At 44.0% G+C, this 20122-nt stretch overlaps 3 protein-coding genes across 3 annotated transcripts; 2 read left to right on the top strand and 1 right to left on the bottom strand.

Annotated features, from left to right (window-relative positions):
- The first annotated feature begins 2305 nt into the window (after positions 1-2305).
- On the top strand, positions 2306-4365 carry LOC119269706 (sm-like protein LSM3A). The gene is made up of 3 exons (XM_037551604.1): positions 2306-2586; positions 3353-3448; positions 4034-4365. The coding sequence occupies exons 1-3, from the start codon at positions 2467-2469 to the stop codon at positions 4112-4114; spliced, it is 297 nt and encodes a 98-aa protein (XP_037407501.1). The 5' UTR covers positions 2306-2466; the 3' UTR covers positions 4115-4365.
- A 2392-nt stretch (positions 4366-6757) lies between these two features.
- Positions 6758-7692, top strand: LOC119269705 (protein BOLA2-like). Its single transcript, XM_037551603.1, has 3 exons — positions 6758-7031; positions 7138-7160; positions 7273-7692. Exons 1-3 carry the CDS (start codon positions 6969-6971, stop codon positions 7478-7480), a joined length of 294 nt encoding a protein of 97 aa, XP_037407500.1. The 5' UTR covers positions 6758-6968; the 3' UTR covers positions 7481-7692.
- Positions 7693-9894: 2202 nt separating this feature from the next.
- Positions 9895-12529, bottom strand: LOC119269703. Its single transcript, XM_037551602.1, has 2 exons — positions 11140-12529; positions 9895-10123 (listed from the first exon to the last, which is right to left on the bottom strand). The coding sequence occupies exons 1-2, from the start codon at positions 12293-12295 to the stop codon at positions 10098-10100; spliced, it is 1182 nt and encodes a 393-aa protein (XP_037407499.1). The 5' UTR covers positions 12296-12529; the 3' UTR covers positions 9895-10097.
- Between the last annotated feature and the right edge of the window lie 7593 nt (positions 12530-20122).

Genomic DNA, 20122 nt, shown 5'->3' with positions numbered 1-20122 from the left:
TATATATATCTGTCGCTTGTCGATGAGGTGCAGCTAACTGCTCCGGCTGAGGACGTCTGTGCCTGCAGTGATTGTTTGCTTATAGAAAGGCCGTGTGGATGTGATCGTGGTGGATGGATCGTCAACATGGCTTTGGCTATTCCGTCTATTCGAGACGTTACATGCGCGCATAAAACAACTCCGGTGGACAGCGGCAGTTCAATTTTCAATACACTTTTGAAGGGTCGAGAAGCAAGGTGCTACGAGACACGAGGGAAGCGACACGGAGAGGAGACGAAGATGGGTGGCAAAATGGAGCAAAGATCGGCCTGACAGGTTGTTTTCTTCTGTGGGAAGTATATAATTAGGACACCTCAAGAACAGATCAATTATCATACTATTTAGTAATTTGAATGGTGGACGTGGAAGAGAAGGACGTGTGTAATCGGTGATATGGTTTTCCTTGCTTTGTTGTTGGAGCGGGTGGTGATATGAACTTGAAAAGACTTGAAAGAAATATATATATTGTTGGTGCAAGACGTATTTGATCTTCATTTTTCACCAAATTGCCCAAGTCCAAGTATACTCCCTCCGTTCCTAAATACTTGTCTTTCTAGAGATTTCAACAAGTGACTACATACGGATCAAAATGAGTGAATCTAGACTCTAAAATATGTCTATATACATCCGTATGTGGTAGTCCCTTTGAAATCTCAAAAAGACAAATATTTAGGAACGGAGGGAGTACATGATATGTCATGATCATGATCTTATAGATAAATAAATAAATCATATGCCTTATATAATAGGCATTGCACCAAATAGTCCAAGAAAGAAAATATAAAGTTCACATGCAATGCATTCCACTTCAAAATTATCCGATGTCACTAGCTCACCGCTAAGTGTGCATGTGGCCTGGACAAGGCGATTATGGATGGCACTTCATAGTAAGATTATTTGAATGGTCAACGGGGAAGAGAAGGGCGTGTGTAATTCGTGATAAGGTTTTTGTTGTTGTTGGAGTGGGTGGTGACATGAGCTTGAAAAGACTTAAACCCAATATTCTTCATACAAGACACATTTGATTGTAAAAATTTACCAAATTGCAAGCCCAATTCACACGAAATACGATAACCAACATTTTAAAAGAACAAAATATATCATAAGTGTCAAATAAATTATGGACAAACGATACTAACTACAAAGGACGTATTTGGTTGCGAATTTCCACCAAGTTTCCCAAGTCCAAATATACACTATATATCATGATCAAGATCTTATAAAAAAAGATCATAGGCCGTAAATAGTACATTAATCAAGGGTGCTCTTTTGCTGGGTTTTAATCAAGGGTGATTTTTTGCGGGTTTTAATCAAGGGTGCTTGTGGTGAAGCTACAACACATGTTGCAACGGTTTGGTTGTGGACCTCCATTGGTCCACCTTCGACTCTTCTGGCCAACTTGTGAACCACCCCCCTGCCCCCGCGCGCGAATGCTAGAGAAGAGGTAGTACACCTTCTGTTTGGTGTTGATGAATTCTTCTTATTGTGTGCTTGGTTGCTAGAGGCAGAGCCGTGAAGATCCCCGCGCCAAAATGCACTCGTCCCCAACAATGACGAGATTGGAATTGTGCGGGAGCTGATTTGGACGCATTTGTGTTTCCCTTTTTCTGTCCGGGGTCTTACTCATAAAGTTAGGGACTAGTTTGTGTTTATTTTTCTTTTCTTTTGGGTCATGTTGTAAACTGCTACACAACTCCGCTCTATGTTTAATGCAGTTTTGGGGTCCTTTGGGACCCTTTTCTCCTTTACTAAAAAAATGCGGAGCTCCTATTGTACGCCTTGTTCCACTGTTTTTCCTGATACCCACATTGTTTCAACACAGGCCGGCCCAATAAGCTTTGCTAATGTTTTATATTTAATAGATTAAAAAACAAAAGAAATTTATTAAAAATAAAAACCATGGAAACAGTGTCCATATATATCAGTAAAAAAATAATCACATGTTTTAAAATGGTCAATAATAAATAAATGTTCACATGCTTTAAAAGTATTTATTTTTGAAGAAAATGCTCGGGTAATAAGGGAAAAGTTCATGTGTTATAAAATAATTTTTACAAAATATTTACGTATACAGAAAACCAGGGGAAAAGACAGGAATCAAAGAAACAGAAAATGAAAAAGGTAAACGAAAATAAAAGGAAAAATAAAAGGGGCTCAGAACCAGAATGGGCCGCTCAATGCGATAACATTTGGGCTTCAAATAATCCTACTAGCCGAGGTGATAATATGTGCGCCGTGGCCCCTTCTCTAGCCCTGGAAGGCCCGGCAAACCAGAGATCCAGCAGGCCAGCACGGCATCCACCACCCACCCAAAACCGCGAGCATCTCTCCGGTGCCGACGCTTACCGCGGCTTGGCGAGTTCGATTGGGTAGGCGGAAGCTAGGGTTTAGTCGGCGGAGCGGCAGCGGCAGCGGTAGGCGGAGGCGATGGCGTCGGCCGACGAGGAGATCGCGGTGAAGGAGCCGCTGGATCTGATTAGGCTCAGCCTCGACGAGCGCATCTACGTCAAGCTCCGGTCCGACCGCGAGCTCCGCGGCAAGCTCCATGTAAGCGCTCGGGATCCCCTTTCGATCTTTTTGCTGTGGTCTGTACGCTGTCCGTGGTTGGATGTATGCCGAACGAATTCCTGGTTAACATTGGCCTGCGACGATTTGGTATGCCCGGTGAGATGAGAGGAGCTTTTAGGCCCCCAATTTAGTCAGATTATTTTTGTTGGTTAGGTCGTATCCCACCTTTTCCACTTAAATGTGCTCGCTGTGCTTCGTCCCGAAGCGACCAGGATTATATGTGTTCATGTTCAATGCGGTCTAGGAGGTTAATGTGTTCATGTGCAATAATAGAAAAATGCCTTTCGATTCGACAAAGATAAGGAAGCATCTCAATAACATTAAACTTTGATGCTATCTAACAGGTTCGTTGGTAGTATGGGATGAATTTCTGGTGTATCTGCTTACAACTATGACCTGGGAACGTGATATGTTCTTTAATTTACTAGTTTATATGGAGAACATTACCAATAAACTTCAATGTTATGATGCGCCTTTTCATGCTGTCCATGCTGTAGTGACTTGTTTTCAGTCTGCACTACAATTATTATAACGTTTGTATCCACATTCTAATCATGGGACTTGTGGAGGTCCATATTATTGATAAACCACAATGGCATGATGTGCTGCAATGGCTTGTTTTTAGCCTGCACTGCAATTACACGCAGTCTGCTCATGTGGATTGCGGAGGTCCATATATATCATAACATGTTAATCATGCTGGGATGGTTGTCGCTGAGGCCTGAGATGTTTTCCTTGTACACAGGCATATGATCAGCATTTAAACATGATCCTTGGAGATGTTGAGGAGATTGTAACAACTGTTGAGATCGACGATGAAACATATGAAGAAATTGTGCGAGTAAGTTGTTTGACCTTATGCTCTCAATGTCGATGTATACTCGTAAACCAACATTTTCGGAGGTATGCTGTGATTGTTTCCAACAGAGTTTACCATTGATGAAACATGTTAATTGCTGCATTCTAATGAAAAACTTGAGTATTATCTTGTTCAATATGTGTGTGTTTTGGGAATGTATGGAGTCCCTTGGGCAGTGAGGGGATGACTACCTAACACACGCTAAAACATCGTTTCACCCATTTTTCTCATGGATTGTCAGTATGTCATGTATTTCTGGCATTCTTATCCATTTGATCATCATAAGAGGAGTTTGTAAACTGTTGCTTTTTAATAAAAAGTTGAGGCAGGGGGGAAACCCTTTGATTAAAAAAAAAATCATCATAAGAGGATAGACCTATTTGAATCATTTCTTATTGTGGGAGCTTTATGATTCTGATCTAGTGTGATGTTACTTTCAACATTTGGTTCTGCAAGAACATAATGACTTGTTTCTGGAGAAATCTAATTCTACAAGAAAAGCTTATCTTCGAAATGCATCATGAGATGTTGATATACTAACCCTTTTAAACATTGAACCTTTTGCAGACAACCAGGCGTACCATCCCCTTCCTTTTTGTCCGAGGCGATGGTGTCATATTGGTCTCTCCGCCTCTGCGAACGGCGTGAACCATGAAGTTGGAAGGGGATCCTGCTGATGGTAGACTATGAGTAGTGCGCGTTTGGTCAGCAGATGGCATTGGTCTGTCTGTCATCTGCTGCAATATCACTGTTGGACTGTAGGGTTTTAGCCTGAGATGATACAATTTGTGTAACAACTCCCTTGTGTTTGGAGTCATCTACTGAGGTGCCAGTTTCTTCTATGTCATGTCAGACTAATATTGTTTTTGATTAATATGTGGTCTCGCGCAATTATGTTCTGCTCCGAATCCTATCCCCAACAAGCGTGTATGCGTAACATTATTATCGGAAGAAAATAGACTTGGTGCAGAGGTTTGTAACATTATTATCGGAAGAAAATAGATTTGGTGCAGAGGTTTGTAAAATCTTCTCCACTGCGCCAAGCACGGTGTTGCCTGAATGCTTTTTTGAGTTGGTGAAGCCTTTTTTTTTTGAACCGGGCATTACCCCTTTCCATTAGTGCGACATAACGGAAATACATCAAATGTCCAGAGAAAGGGCAGGAAAGGGGAAAGCGCCATCAAGATAACTCACTATGGGGCGAAAACCCGACAACACCATTACATCACATCATCAGCCAAAAACCAACAAACAGTATAGTATTAAGAGCCAAGGACAAAAGGCCTAGGCACAAAACCCACACACAACCAGCAAAGCGGCATCCCTTCCTGCATAGTAGCAGACTTCACTCCTTGGATTGATCTTCAGTAAGCCCCATCCTCCTAGTGCGCCGCGGCACAGATCTGCATCAGTCTTGAGGCATTGCTCTTCAGCATGTTCGCTCCAGTCCCCAGGTCCTCCGCATCTTTTTTCTGTTTCATCAGCCCTGCCCAGTAACAAAGAAAAGCACAAGTAGAGAAAGTGCATTCAAATGGGTTTATGAGAGGAATAAACTCAAAAGTAGCTCTGTTGCGACACGTCCAAATCGCCTAGCATATGGCAGCAATGCCCACTGTATAGAACACTTCCCCTTCTAGGAAGAAAGAATAACACCACAAATATGTTTGCCACAGGCTGTTTGGGCATAAATCAGTCCCAAACATACAAGCCACCGCTCTCCAAGTTACCCTGGCCACTGGGCAGGTAAAAAAGAGATGTTGTGATGTTTCTTTTGCAGCACAAAAGGAGCATTTAGGGTCTTTTTTCCACCCCTTGTGCTTCATCACATCTCTGGTTAAGATTGCATTTTGCGACAATTGTCACATAAAGATTTGGATCTTCAGAGGTATACTCGCTTTCCAAATCCAGTTATAGTCACAACCCGAAAAATGTCTCTCCAGAATAGTATAAACCGATCGAGTAGTGAAGTAGGTTTTAGAACCCAACCCCCATTTGATTTTGTTACCTTCACTAGAAGCGCAAGATTTACTAACTGCATCCACCATCTGATGCCACTGCTCCCCCATTTCATGATTTAGTCTTCCTCGGTAGAACGACAGGGGATCAGCCGCTAAGCAAGAGTTGACAGTACAGTCAGAATAAATTGCATATAGAGAACAATCTGGGGAATTGTTCACGAAATGGCAATTGATCCCCAACAGGATCCATCCAAAACTTAGCAATATTGCCAGAATGGATCACCACACGCCTACCTGCCATATAAAGATCTTTCACTTTCATTATCGCCTTCCGGCATGGGGAGTCACTGATTTTCCCTTTAACCGAGGCAATAGTATCTCTACGAAGATATCTAGCCTTAATAATATCCTGCCATAAACCACTTTTGGTCTCCAGTTTCCATCACCATTTGGTGAGCAAACTCAAGTTCTGTTTATGCAAATCTTTAACTCCCAACCCCCCTTTGTTTTTAGATCGACATATCATGGTCCATTTGACCAAATAGTACTTTTTCTGTTTTTAGTGACTTGCCAAAAAAATCTCCTTCTGTGTTTATCCAGTCTCGCAATCGTGGTCTTTGAAAGCAAAAACATGGACATGTAGTAAAAAGCAATGCTTGAGATATTAGCACTGAGCAGGGTTAGTCTACCTCCAGAGGAAGCATTGCTCCCTAAACCGGACTCACATCCGCCCGCCGCGCACGGACTCCAAGAAATATATGGTGATAATGTGAGGTGGGCCATGCTGGAGTCCGGACCGCTTCCGGAGCCCGCTCTCACCGCCCTGGCCCCTCAAGACGCCAGCTGCCCGCCGCATGCATGCATAACAAGTAGTACTCCTTATGTGGAGGAGAGAGAGACATTGACAAAGTCAAGGAGTGGGCTCTGCAAGAGCCCGTCTGTACACGTGCTCCTAGGTATAAAAAAATAATTCTAAAAAAGGCATAAAAAACAATTGTGTCTTAAAAGAAAGATCGTCCCCTGCAACACACAAAATTTCACTTTTCTGGAAGTTGATTTTCAATCCTGACATTAGCTCAAACATATAGAGCAGTATTTTCATATTTAGGGTTTTCTCAGGGTCATGCTCGATGCAAATCACCGTATCATCAACATATTGTAATATGGCCACGCCATTTTCCACTAATTCAGGGGCTAGCCCAGTAATCAGTCCATGTTTCTGTGCTTGACGCACCATTTTAGACAAACATTCAGCTGCGATGTTAAATAGGAACGGAGAAATAGAATCCCCTTGTCATATATAGGAAAGAAAACCCACCAAATATTCGATTCCCGGCCCGCTACGACTTGAGGAAGAACATCGTGACGGGCAAATTCGTGACTCCGAGACCACAGCATCCGAAATATTCTCCTGGGCAAGTGGGATAAGTTGATAGGAGGAAGACACGGGCAATCGGGAAGTCTTCCTTGTTTGCCTTGGCTCCGCCGGAACAGAGAGACCGAGAAGAGAGGGCGAAGAGGAGGCAATCGCGAACAGAGCAGCCATGGGCGTGACCAAGGAGGACGTGGAGGCCGCCGTCGCCGCCGCGCTCAGCCCCACCCACCTCGTAAGCCTCCCTCCCCTCTCTCTCCAAACCCCTCCCGCCAGCCCGCCCATGGCCCGTCTCCGCCTTAAACCCTAACCTAACCCGTGTGTTTTTCCTCCGATTTCAGGTGGTCACCGATACATCCGGCGGGTAAGCAGCCCACGCGATCTCCCGAAACTTCTACTGCTCTTTTCCTCCCCTGTAAGCTTGTTCGTTCGATTGGTGGTCTTGATTGATTGATGGGATTGTGATTGGTGCGAAGGTGCGGCGCGAGCTACGAGATCGAGGTGGTGTCGGGCAAGTTCGAGGGGAAGCGGCTGCTGGACTGCCACCGGATGGTCAACACCGCGCTGGCGCCGCTCATGGCCGAGATCCACGCCGTCTCCATCAAGGCGCTCACCCCCGCGCAGGCCCAGCCCAAGCCCCAGCCGGAGCCGGCCGCCGCCGCCGACAAGTCGCAGCAGGCCTGATTCGTCGCTGAATGAAGCACTAGTACTGAAACCACAACACATGCGCTGTTGGATGTTGGGAACTCGCATCATACACTACTCTGCTTGAATGAATAATGTAGCAAGATGCGTCTGCGGAATCGAGACTTTGCAGTGGCGCCATGCCTGGCTGATTAAGATTTTGCTTCGTTTTGTCTATGTTATTGTGATGATTTATAGTGCTTCTGCTCTAACCGTGTTGGCCTGACATTGTGTGGCGACATGTTCCTGAGTTTCTGTGGTATGCGCGGTTTGCAGTTCAGGGCTCCTTTGATTCAAGGGAATTCTATAGGATTTTTGGAGGATTGACATCCTTGAAATTTTTTCCTATGTTTGTCCTATAATTCATAGGGTTGAACCCATAGGAATTTTTTCAATGGAATTTTTTATACTACATTTCATAGGAAATCTAACATCCACTCTAAGGCCTTCTTTGGATTGGAGGATTTTCACAGGATTTTCATGGGATATCAATCCTCAGGATTGTTTCCTATGAAACGCATTTGGATCAAAGGATTGGGCCATTAAAATTCCTCAGGATTGGGTCTCCAAGGTGCTGATTCCAAAGGAATTTACACATGAGGTCTGACCTCTGGAAAAAATCCACAGGAATGGCTATGTCATGGCAATCAAATCCTCCATTTTTCCTATTCCTTTGTTTTGCAAATCCTGTGATCCAAAGAAGCCCTAACTTCTTTTTACAATTCCTTTGCTTTTCCCGTGAAATCAAACACTCCTTGCTAATCCTATAGGATTCAAGTGGGCATGACACTCCAATCCTATACTTTTTCTATTCTCGCGTTTTCAAAATCCTACAAATCAAAGAGATCCTTAGTTTCTTCTTTGGTCGATTTGCTTCTGTTGAATGTGATGGCTTTCTTTTTATTGCCGCAAATTGGTTTGTTTCCCTTTGTTGTCTTGCATACTAGCTGTAATTCAGGGGTTGACATACTAGGGCCTTCTTTGGTTTAGAGGAATTTCATAGGAATTCTAGAGGATAGGATTTTTATAGGATTTTTTTCTTTAGAGCCATTTGGTTCATAGGAATGAATTCCTATTCTTACATAGGATTGGTTCTTATCCTCCACATTTCATAGGAAAATAAAAAAGAGCCTAGACTCAATGGAAAATTTCCTTTGGTGTCAACCAAATGACATCTTGTTTCCTATTCCTACTTATAGGATTTGAGATACATGTCAATTCATTTCCTATAAGATTCCTATTCCTATGATAATCCTATCCTATGAATTAAAAGAGGCCTAGCTGTTATTCAGGGATTCCGATGACAGTTGATCCAGACTGTTTTGTCAGCCTATAAGTGTCTGAGGTTCGTGCTGTCAGTTTGAGGCCTCCTTTGGTTTGTAGGAATGTCATAGGATTTCTATAGGGTAGGATTTGCATAGAAAAATTTTCTTTGAGTCCCTTTGGTTTGTAGGAATGGATTCCTATTCCTATATAGGATAGGAATCAATCCTTCACATTTTGGAGGAAAAAAAACATTAGCTAAGGCCTTCTTTGGTTCATAGGATAGGAATTTTATAGGAATAGGAAAATCATAGGAAGTGAAATGACATGCATGTCAATTCCTATAAAGAATGAGATGTCATTTGGTGCATAGGATATGATTTTTTTCATTGAGTCCAGGCTAATGTTTTTTTTCCTGTAAAACGTGAAGGATTGATTCCTATCCTACATAGGAATAGGAATCCATTCCTACAAACCAAAGGACTTCAAAGGAACCAAAGGAGGCCTAAGACTCGATGGGAAAATTCCTATCCTATGCATCAAATGACATCTCTTTCTCTATAGGAATTGAGATGCATGTCATCTCACTTCCTATGATTTTCCTATTCCTACAACATTTCTATCCTATGAACCAAAGGAGGCTATGAACCAAAGGAGGCCTGAACTTTGAATAAAGTACGTACTCTGTTTTAGCCATTGAACTTTGAATAGCACGACATGCACGACATGCCTATACTGGTGGTATATAGGAATTGTCTATCCAAAAACATAGGAACTACGAAGGAATTGTCTACAAAAAACAAGCCATTACAGGACTTTTGATTGGTTCTTGTCAAATAAGCTAATGACACAATTTAACTGGTACATAAAACACCACCAGTCCCTTTGCACAACTCGCATTCATGGTGGTAGAAGCCCAGGGCCTCAGCTGATTGCTGCCATGGCTCACCGCCATGCTGCAGAGGGCGCATATGGCCAGACCAAACGAGCGTCTGGTGTTCAGCAAAGGGCATATCGTCAGCTATGCCCACGGCAGCAGCCAGATGCAACAATACAAAATTTTCTTGCTCTATGCCACCGCGAGAGGATATTTCAACATGAATATGGCTCAAACCGAAATTTGGCATCAAACTGGAAGGGGTTCCAACCGATTGAAAACAGAAAAATCATCACTCAATACTGCTGAATGGATCCAGGTATTTCAGAGTGCAGTTGACATATTACATATAGGATTGCTGAAAATAGTACCAGAGCATTAGATAGTTTCTACAAGTCAAGCAAGTTGACAACTATGATCGACGGTCATAGTCACTCCTGCAAGAGTCAGCATTCCATGTTGCAGTATACCAGTAAGCTACTTCTCCTTCAAACTACTGATACCTGTGCACAAAGCACGAAGCAGCTCACTCGTTAAATCAACAATATTAACTTCAGATTTATGAAACTTGTAAAATTTTAAAACAGACCATTTCAGCATCACTAGGAAAACTGTAATTAGAAAATGTGAAATGAGCATGAAAGAGGAAGGTAAATATTAACATATTTTTTATCCAACATCCCCACTAAAGGAAAAATAGTCTGCAGGTAAATATTAACACATGATCTACCTGAAATACAAAACAATAATTTTAAGCTTGTCAAATTATAAATGGACATGCTTCAGCCTAAGTTTTCAGTGTATCTGTTGTCTGTTTCAAACTTGGCCCATGCTATAAGATCAGTAACGTGGCAATATACACATTGACACTACCAATCTACCGTCTAATAATTTACGGGGAGGACAAAAGTAAACTTTTCTTGTATTATTGCTGATTGAAACTCCCCAGTACCCATCACCATTTTATATCTAGTATGCACTAATTAGTTTACTAAATCTGGCGGCAACCATGAAATTAAAGGCCACACAAAAAATAACATTGATAGTGTCAAAGTGTATCGATCTGTTAAACAAGGAATTATACAGTTTAAATATAAATACTATTTTAGCAAGTAAGAAAGCCCTCAAGCTGGTGCAGAAATCACTTGATCTATATTATCTTACTAGTTTCTCCCTTAAAAGTCCGATATGACCTGACAGTATTGTACTACACAAGTACATGAAAAGAAAAGCAGAACATCAAAGAAAATCGAGCATATGAAATTGCAGCGTCCAGCTAACAACAAAAATACTATTCCATCTCCTATAAGATGTCTTGTTTCCTGACTCAGCAATTCACATGTAGCAGTATAAAAGAACAATAGCACACTACCATGGTAGTTTCGAAGAGAGCTAATGCTCAAATCGCTAACACAGAAAAGAACATGGCTATAAGTTAATTGGGAGATTTTGAACACTTCAGAACTACAGTATATTCCATCAACCATATATTGAAAATAAATTGAATTCCAACAGTTACCTTCATCATAGAAACCTGTGAAAGGATAATAGGTGTGAATATTATCGCTTTTAAAAAGCTCCTTGGGCTGCATTGACTCAAGCTGAACCATGAAGAGAGATGAGTGCACCCATAAAAATAATGCATGAACATCCTCAGCATAATGCACTATCCGTGCCCTCTCCTTGTCAATCTTAAACCCCAACCCAAGTAGCTTCTGCAGTTCAATGCATTTCCTCAACACCCAAACAGCAACACCATTGCAATTGACCTTCCTATCCCACATTTGGAAACAGGGTTGGTGGTAGCAGGGGAACGGGCAGCGGGTGCACGACAAAGCAGAGAAGCCAACACTGCTATCATCTACCTGGATGATCCGAACACTGTCACCGTAATAAGCACCAGGTGGCCTATGGATCACAGCTAGCGTCTGTCTATCCAAATCAAACTCAAGTATGCCGCTATGCCTCTTAAGCAACCAATGAAGGGTGTTACCAACAAGTGTGCCGGCATTAACAACAGTAACACCCCTATATGGAAGCGGTGTTGAGAGGAGATCACTCCATACGCCAGTCTCTGAGCAGTAAACACTTGTGAAGGCGACGGCTTCATTATCGTGCTCATAGCTGTCCACCACGACCACTTTAAAAGGGCTCGAGTGGCAGGCACCATGCGCGTGGCCCTGCTCGCCGGCAGCGCAGAGCACCGCCGCGGTATGCATGTCTTCAAACTCCGGCGGAACCGACAACAGGGAGCGGTCGCCAGTCACGGGGTCCCACACAATGACCTGACGCCTCTCCCTGTTGAGAAGGAGCACGCGTCCGTGGCGGCAGTCGACCAACCTCCATGGATCGCGGCCGTGGACTTGTAGTTGTAGGGAGAAGTGGCCGGGAGGGATGCGGTAGGGCAGGTCCAGGGTGGATCTGGACGAGAGTCTCCCGTACTCATACGAGAAGTCCCCGAGGAGGGGAGGCTTCCGGTGGTGGACGCGGAAGCGGCGGAGGAACTTGGGGTCGATGGCGATGTGTCGCCAGCGCTTGGCGACGAGGGAGGCGCGCAGGAGGTAGGGCGGCTGCGAGGGTAGGCGGAGCAGGATCTCCCGCAGTAGGTCGTCGTCTTCCAGCGGATGCTCCGCCGCCGGCGATGGCGAGGAGGGTCGGCAGCGGCGGCGATCCATGTTCGCCGTCTACGGATTGGGGTGGGGTTTCGGAGAGTGGAGACGGGCTGTGGGGGGAGTGTGAAATGTGTGGTTTAGAAAAAACATTGGTCGCCTCAAACATTGGTCACACCCTAGCGGAATTCTGAGATGGGAATCGAACTAATTTCAGTGGATCTTGCGGAGAAGCAAAGGGGAAAGTAGCCCCACTAGGGTTTGTATTACTATGGAAGGTAAGATTGTATCATAGTGATAGTTCACAGAATAATCGCATGACCATTACAGACGGGGCCGCATAGCTTTATAGCCAGCCAGCAACGGATGACAGCTACAGGAACGGAAAAAGGAAATGCTACAGTTACAGTGGTAACGGTACAGTGAATCGGCGAGCCTCGCGAGCCGTTAGATAGATCGATCGTGGCCGTCCGTTAACTGAATGCTGGACACTTGTAACTGAATATGCTGGCCTGACAATGCCTCCCACCAAAAACGAACTTGTCCTCTAGGAGATGAGCGATTGAACCAACGGTCGATGGTCGCCTTGAAGAATGCAGGAAATGTTTTCTTCATGAATGCCGCGTCTTCCCAAGAAGCTTCGTCAGGTAGCAAGTTTTCCCATTGAACTAGCCATTGAACCACCGGCAAATTGTTGCGTGGAACCTGACGTGTTTCCAAGACCCACACTGGCTCGGTCTGAATCATACCATCTTCTCGTACCAGCGGCAAATCAGAACAGGGTACTGCCTTCGGTCCGACATGCTTTTTGAGCTGGCTAACATGGAAGACTGGATGAATGCTGGTGCTGTCAGGTAGAAGCAGTTTGTAAGCCACGCGCCCCACCTTTGCTGTGATGCGAAACGGCCCATAGTACTTGCTTTGCAGTTTGATGTGTGTACGCAACCCAAATGCATTGAGCCGATAGGGCTACATTTTAAGGTACACCATGTCACCAACTTCGAAAACTCTTTCAGTACGCTTGCGATCAGCGTATTTCTTCATGCGGGCTTGAGCAGCAGACAAGTTTGTCTTGAGATGTTGGAGCAGAGCATCTCTGTTGTTGAAGAATTGTTGAGCATCTTCTGCCATATTATCAGGTAGGATGTGTTCACAAATGTTGGGCGGAGGAAATCCATAAGCAGCTTCAAATGGGGTCTTCTTGAGAGAAGAATGATATGACGTGTTATACTAATATTCAGCCATAGACAAGTGTTTGGCCCATTGCTTGGGTTTGGTAGAAGTGAGGCAGCGCAGATAGTTCTCGATGCACTGGTTGACGCGTTCCGTTTGGCCGTCCAATTCAGCATGATATGCTGAGCTGTAGCGCAAGTCTGTTCCCATTCCTTTGAAGATATCTTGCCACATTTGACTGGTGAAGATAGGGTCCCGATCAGACACTATTGCCAGTGGAGGGCCGCGCAACTTCAACACATTATCCACAAAGGTCTAAGCAACTGTGTGAACTGTGAATGGGTGTGAAAGGGGAATAAAGTGGGCAAACTTGGACAGTCTGTCCACCATATCCATAATGACATCTTTTCCATTGGATTTGGGCAAGCCCTCGATGAAATCCATATTCAGATGAGTCCAGACCATATCAGGGATTTGCAGTGGGTCAAGATAGCCTGGGTATGAGCAATTTTCCCCTTTGTTTTTCTGACAAACAGGGCATGCAGCTACAAATTGATCCACATCTTGTTTAAGGCCTGGCCAATAGAAAATCTGTTTGGTGCGATGATAAGTTGCTTTCATGCCCGAATGCCCCCCTAATGCAGAAGCATGGAGTGCAGTAAGTAGCTTGTCCCTAAGTACTTGATCTTTACCCACATAAATCTTCCTTTTGTGCCTTATGACCCCTGAATGCAGAGTGTTCTGATGGAAGGTGTGATCAGGAGCCAACAGTAGTTTTTCCATGAGTGATTGGCAAGTACTGTCATTAGTGTATGAAGCTTCTACTGCTGATATCCACTGGGGAGTGACCAATGACATGGCCATAAGGGTGTTCTTCCTGGAAAGAGCATCAGCAACAACATTTTCTTTCCCTTTCTTGTACTGCAGAGTGAAATTGAACTCTAGCAACTTAAGCATTAACTTATGTTGAATTCCAATGGTGACTTTCTGGTCAGTCATATACTGCAAGCTCTGGTGATCTGTCTTGATTATGAGGTCATTGCCCAGGAAGTAATGTCTCCACCTCTTTAAGGCAGCAATGATTGCAAGTGCTTCCTTTTCATAAGTTGACAGTGCAGCATTGGTAGGGCATAGAGTGGAACTGAAATAAGCTAGAGGCCTACCTTGCTGCATCATTACTGCTCCCAATCCTACTCTAGAAGCATCTGTTTCCAATGTAAAGGGTTCAGAGAAGTTGGGTAGGGCAAGGACTGGAGCACTGACCATTGCTTGTTTTAAATCCTGAAATGCCTGGGTTTGGGTTTGTGTCCATTGGAAACTGTCTTTCCTCAGAACATCATGCAATGGCCTGGCAATGGTTCCAATTTTTTTGACAAATCTTCTGTAATAGTCACATAAACCCAGAAATCCTCGAAGTCGTGTTGGAGTAGTAGGTAATGGCCAGCCAGCAACTGCTGCTACCTTGGCTGGATCAGTGGAAACACCCTCTCCAGTGATGATGTGGCCCAAATACTCAACTTGTTGCACTCCAAACACACACTTTGACATTTTTGCAAAGAGTTGATGTTCCTTGAGTAACTGCAACACTATTTGCAAGTGGGCTATGTGTTCAGTAAGTGACTTACCGAAGATTAATATGTCATCAAAGAAAACCAAGACAAACTTTCTGAGATAAGGGCCAAAGATGCTGTTCATTAGTGCTTGAAACGTCCCAGGTGCATTAGCAAGGCCAAAGGGCATTACCAGAAACTCATAGTGGCCAAACTATGTTCTAAAAGCTGTCTTTGGTATATCTTCTTCACTCATTCTGACCTGGTGATAGCCTGATCTCAGGTCTAACTTGGTGAAGTAAGTTGCTCCATGCAGTTCATCAAGTAAGTCCTCAATGACAGGAATAGGGAACTTATTCTTGATAGTAGCAGCATTCAACTTTCTGTAATCAATGCACATTCGCCAAGTGCCATCCTTTTTCATAACTAGTATTGCTGGAGAGGAGTAAGGGCTTTCACTAGCTCTAATAATTTTATCCCTGAGCATGCCATCAATCTGCCTTTCTAACTCATTTCTCTGCATATGGGGCACTCTGTAGGGCCTAGAGTTAGGTGTTTTTTCCTTTTCCTTCAATGGGATTTTATGGTCATGTGACCTCTTGGGGGGAAGACCTTTGGGCTCTTGGAAAACTTCAGGAAATTGTTGTATCACTTCCTCTACAGGTGGAGGAATTGTGTTGTTGGCAGGTTTTTCCATTGTGGTGTCCCTTATGAGGTGTAGGACATAACCAGGTGCTCCTGCTGCCATGAGCTTATCCACTTCTGCAGCTTCAATTGGTGTGGCTTCTGCTATGGTGTCACAAGCTTTAATGGTAACCGGTGTGAACTTGTTCTGCATAACAGTGATTTGTCTGTGGTTGTAGTGGAAGGAGACAGGATTGTGGTTAGCCATCCAATCACTTCCAAGTACCATATCATCACCACGGAGGTCAAGCACTCTGAACTGTTGTTCAAATTTGGTATTGCCTGCTACAAAAGTGGTTGTGGGTACAAAAGCACCAGACTGTTGGGGAACGTAGCATAAATTCAAAATTTTCCTACGTGTCACCAAGATCTATCTATGAAGTCATCTATCAATGAGGGAGGAGTGGATCTACATACCCTTGTAGATCGCGCGCGGAAGCATTCAAGAGAACGGGCTTGATGGAGTCGTACTCGTCGTGATCCAAATCACCGATGATCCTAGCGCCGAACGGACGGCACCTCCGCGTTCAACACACGTACGGAGCAACGACGTCTCCTCCTTCTTGATCCAGCAAGGGGGGAGGAGAGGTTGATGGAGATCCGGCAGCACGACGGCGTGGTGGTGGAAGTAGCGGGATTCCAACAGGGCTTAGACAAGCGTTGTGGGAGGAGGGAGATGTGTCATGGGAGGGAGAGGGAGGCGCCAGGGCTCAGGTATGGTTGCCCTCCCTTCCCCCCACTATATATAGGGCCAAGGGAGAGGGGGAGGGCGCAGCCTTGCCCCTTCCTCCAAGGAAGGGTGCGGCCAAGGGGGGAGGAGTCCATCCTCCCCAAGGCACCTCGGAGGTGCCTTCCCCCTTTAGGACTCTCCCCTCCTCTTGTCCCTTTGGCGCATGGGCCTCTAGGGGCTGGTGCCCTTGGCCCATGTAGGCCAAGGCGCACCCCCTACAGCCCATGTGGCCCCCGGGGCAGGTGGCCCCACCCGGTGGACCCCCGGGACCCTTCCGGTGGTCCCGGTACAATACCGGTGACCCCGAAACTTGTCCCGATGGCCGAAATAGCACTTCCTATATATAATTCTTTACCTCCGAACCATTCCGGAACTCCTCGTGACGTCCGGGATCTCATCCGGGACTCTGAACAACTTTCGGGTTACCGCATACTAATATCTCTATAACCCTAGTGTCACCGAACCTTAAGTGTGTAGACCCTACGGGTTCGGGAGACATGCAGACATGACCGAGATGACTCTGCGGCCAATAACCAACAGCGGGATCTGGATACCCATGTTGGCTCCCACATGTTCCACGATGATCTCATCGGATGAACCATGATGTCAAGGACTTAATCAATCCCGTATACAATTCCCTTTGTCTAGCGGTACGATACTTGCCCGAGATTCGATCGTCGGTATCCCGATACCTTGTTCAATCTCGTTACCGGCAAGTCTCTTTACTCGTTTCGTAACACATCATCCCGTGATCAACTCCTTGATCACATTGTGCACATTATGATGATGTCCTACCGAGTGGGCCCAGAGACACCTCTCTGTCACACGGAGTGACAAATCCCAGTCTCGATTTGTGCCAACCCAACAGACACTTTCGGAGATACCCGTAGTGTACCTTTATAGCCACCCAGTTACGTTGTGACGTTTGGCACACCCAAAGCACTCCTACGGTATCCGGGAGTTGCACAATCTCATGGTCTAAGGAAATGATACTTGACATTAGAAAAGATTTAGCATACGAACTACACGATCTAGTGCTATGCTTAGGATTGGGTCTTGTCCATCACATCATTCTCCTAATGATGTGATCCCGTTATCAATGACATCCAATGTCCATGGTCAGGAAACCGTAACCATCTATTGATCAACGAGCCAGTCAACTAGAGGCTTACTAGGGACATGGTGTTGTCTATGTATCCACACATGTATCTGAGTTTCCTATCAATACAATTCTAGCATGGATAATAAACGATTATCATGAACAAGGAAATATAATAATAACTAATTTATTATTGCCTCTAGGGCATATTTCCAACAGTCTCCCACTTGCACTAGAGTCAATAATCCAGTTCACATCGCTATGTGACTAACACTCATGGTCACATCCCCATGTGACTAACACCCAAAGAGTTTACTAGAGTCAATAATCTAGTTCACATTACCATGTGATTAACACTCGATGAGTTCTGGGTTTGAACATGTTATGCTTGTGAGAGATGTTATAGTCAACGGGTCTGAATCTTTCAGATCCGTATGTACTTTGCAAATCTCTATGTCATCTTGTAGATGCAGCTACTACGCTGTATTTGGAGCCATTTCAAATAACTGTTCTACTTGGAGCTATTCTAAATTATTGCTCCATTATACGTATACGGCATCTCTACTCATAGCTATCCAATAGGTGTTAAGCTTGCATCGACGTAACTCTTTACGTCGAACTCTTTATCACCTCCATAACCGAGAAACATATCCTTATTCCTCTAAGGATAATTTGGACCGCTATCTGGTGATCTACTCCTAGATTACCTTTGTACCCTCTTGCCAGATATGTGGCAAGGCACACATCATGTGCGGTACTCAGCATGGCATACCGTATAGAGCCTATGACAAAAGCATAGGGGACGACCTTCGTCCTTCCTCTTTCTTCTGCCGTGGTCGAGCTTTAAGTCTTAACTTCATACCTTACAACTCAGGCAAGAACTCCTTCTTTGACTGATCCATCTTGAATACCTTCAAGATCATGTCAAGGTATGTGCTCATTTGAAAGTACCATTAAGCGTTTTGATCTATCCTTATAGATCTTGATGCTCAATGTTCAAGTAGCTTAATCCAGGCTTTCCATTGAAAAACACTTTCCAAATAACCCTATATGCTTTCCAGAAATTCTACGTCATTTCTGATCAACAATATGTCAACAACATATATTTATCAGAAATTCTATAGTGCTCCCACTCACTTCTTTGGAAATACAAGTTTCTCATAAACTTTGTATAAACCCAAAATCTTTGATCATCTCATCAAAGCATACATTCCAACTCCGAGATGCTTACTCCAGTCCCTAGAAGGATTGCTGGAGCTTTGCATACTTATTAGCATCTTTCAGGATTGGCAAAACCTTCCGGTTGTATCACATACAACCTTTCCTCAAGAAAATCATCGAGGAAACAATGTTTTGACATCCTATCTGCAAGATTTCATAAATAATGCAGTAATCGCTAATATAATTCCAACAAACTCTTAGCATCGCTATGAGTGAGAAAGTCTCATCGTAGTCAACTCTTTGAACTTGTCGGAAAACATCTTAACGACAAGTCGAGCTTTCTTAATGGTGATACCTACCATCATTGTCCGTCTTCCTTTTAAAATCCATCTTTACTCAACAGCCTCACGACCATCGAGCTGTTCTGTCAAAGTCTACACTTTGTTTCCATATATGGATCCTCTCTCAGATTATATGGCCTCGAGCCATTTTGGAATCCAGGCCCACCATCGCTTCTCCATAGCTCGTAGGTTCATTGTTGTCTAGCAACATGACTTCCAAGACAGGATTACGTACCACTCTGAAGTAGTACGCATCCTTGTCATCCCACGAGGTTTGGTAGTGACTTGATCTAAAGTTTCATGATCACTATCATAAGCTTCCACTTCAATTGGTGTAGGTGCCACAGGAATAACTCCCTGTGCCCTGTCACACACTAGTTGAAGAGACGGTTCAATAACCTCATCAAGTCTCCACCATCCTCCCACTCAATTCTTTCGAGAGAAACTTTTCCTCGAGAAAGGACCCGATTATAGAAGCAATCCCTTATTGCTTTCGGATCTGAGACAGGAGGTATACCCAACTGTTTTGGGTGTCCTATGAAGATGCATTTATCCGCTTTGGGTTCGAGCTTATCAGCCTGAAACCTTTTCACATAAGCGTCGCAGCCCCAAAATTTTAAGAAATGACAGCGTAGGTTTCTCTAAACCATAGTTCATAAGGTGTCATCTCATCGGAATTACGTGGTGCCCTATTTAAAGTGAATGTGGTTGTCTTTAATGCCTAACCCATAAACTATCGTGGTAATTCGATAAGAGACATCATGGTATGCATCATATCAATAGGGTGCAGTTATGATGTTCGGACACACCATCACACTATGGTGTTCCAGGCTGTATTAGTTGTGAAACAATTTCCACAATGTCTTAATTCTGTGCCAAACTCGTAATTTAGATATTCATCTCTATGATCATATCATAGATATTTTATCCTCTTGTCACGACGATCTTTCAACTTCACCCTGAAATTACTTGAACCTTTCAATAATTCAGACTCGTGATTCATCAAGTAAATATACTCAATATCTACTCAAATCATCTGTGAAGTAAGAACATAACGATATCCACTACATGCCTCAGCACTCATTGGATTGCACACATCAAAATGTATTACTTCCAACAAGTTGCTTTCTAGTTCCATTTTACTGAAAACGAGGC

The sequence above is a fragment of the Triticum dicoccoides genome, chromosome 3A (assembly GCF_002162155.2).
Source record: "Triticum dicoccoides isolate Atlit2015 ecotype Zavitan chromosome 3A, WEW_v2.0, whole genome shotgun sequence".
Taxonomy (NCBI): Eukaryota; Viridiplantae; Streptophyta; class Magnoliopsida; order Poales; family Poaceae; genus Triticum; species Triticum dicoccoides.
The sequence above is the reverse complement of the archived record's forward strand: the minus strand, read 5'-3'. Positions and strand labels throughout refer to the sequence as shown.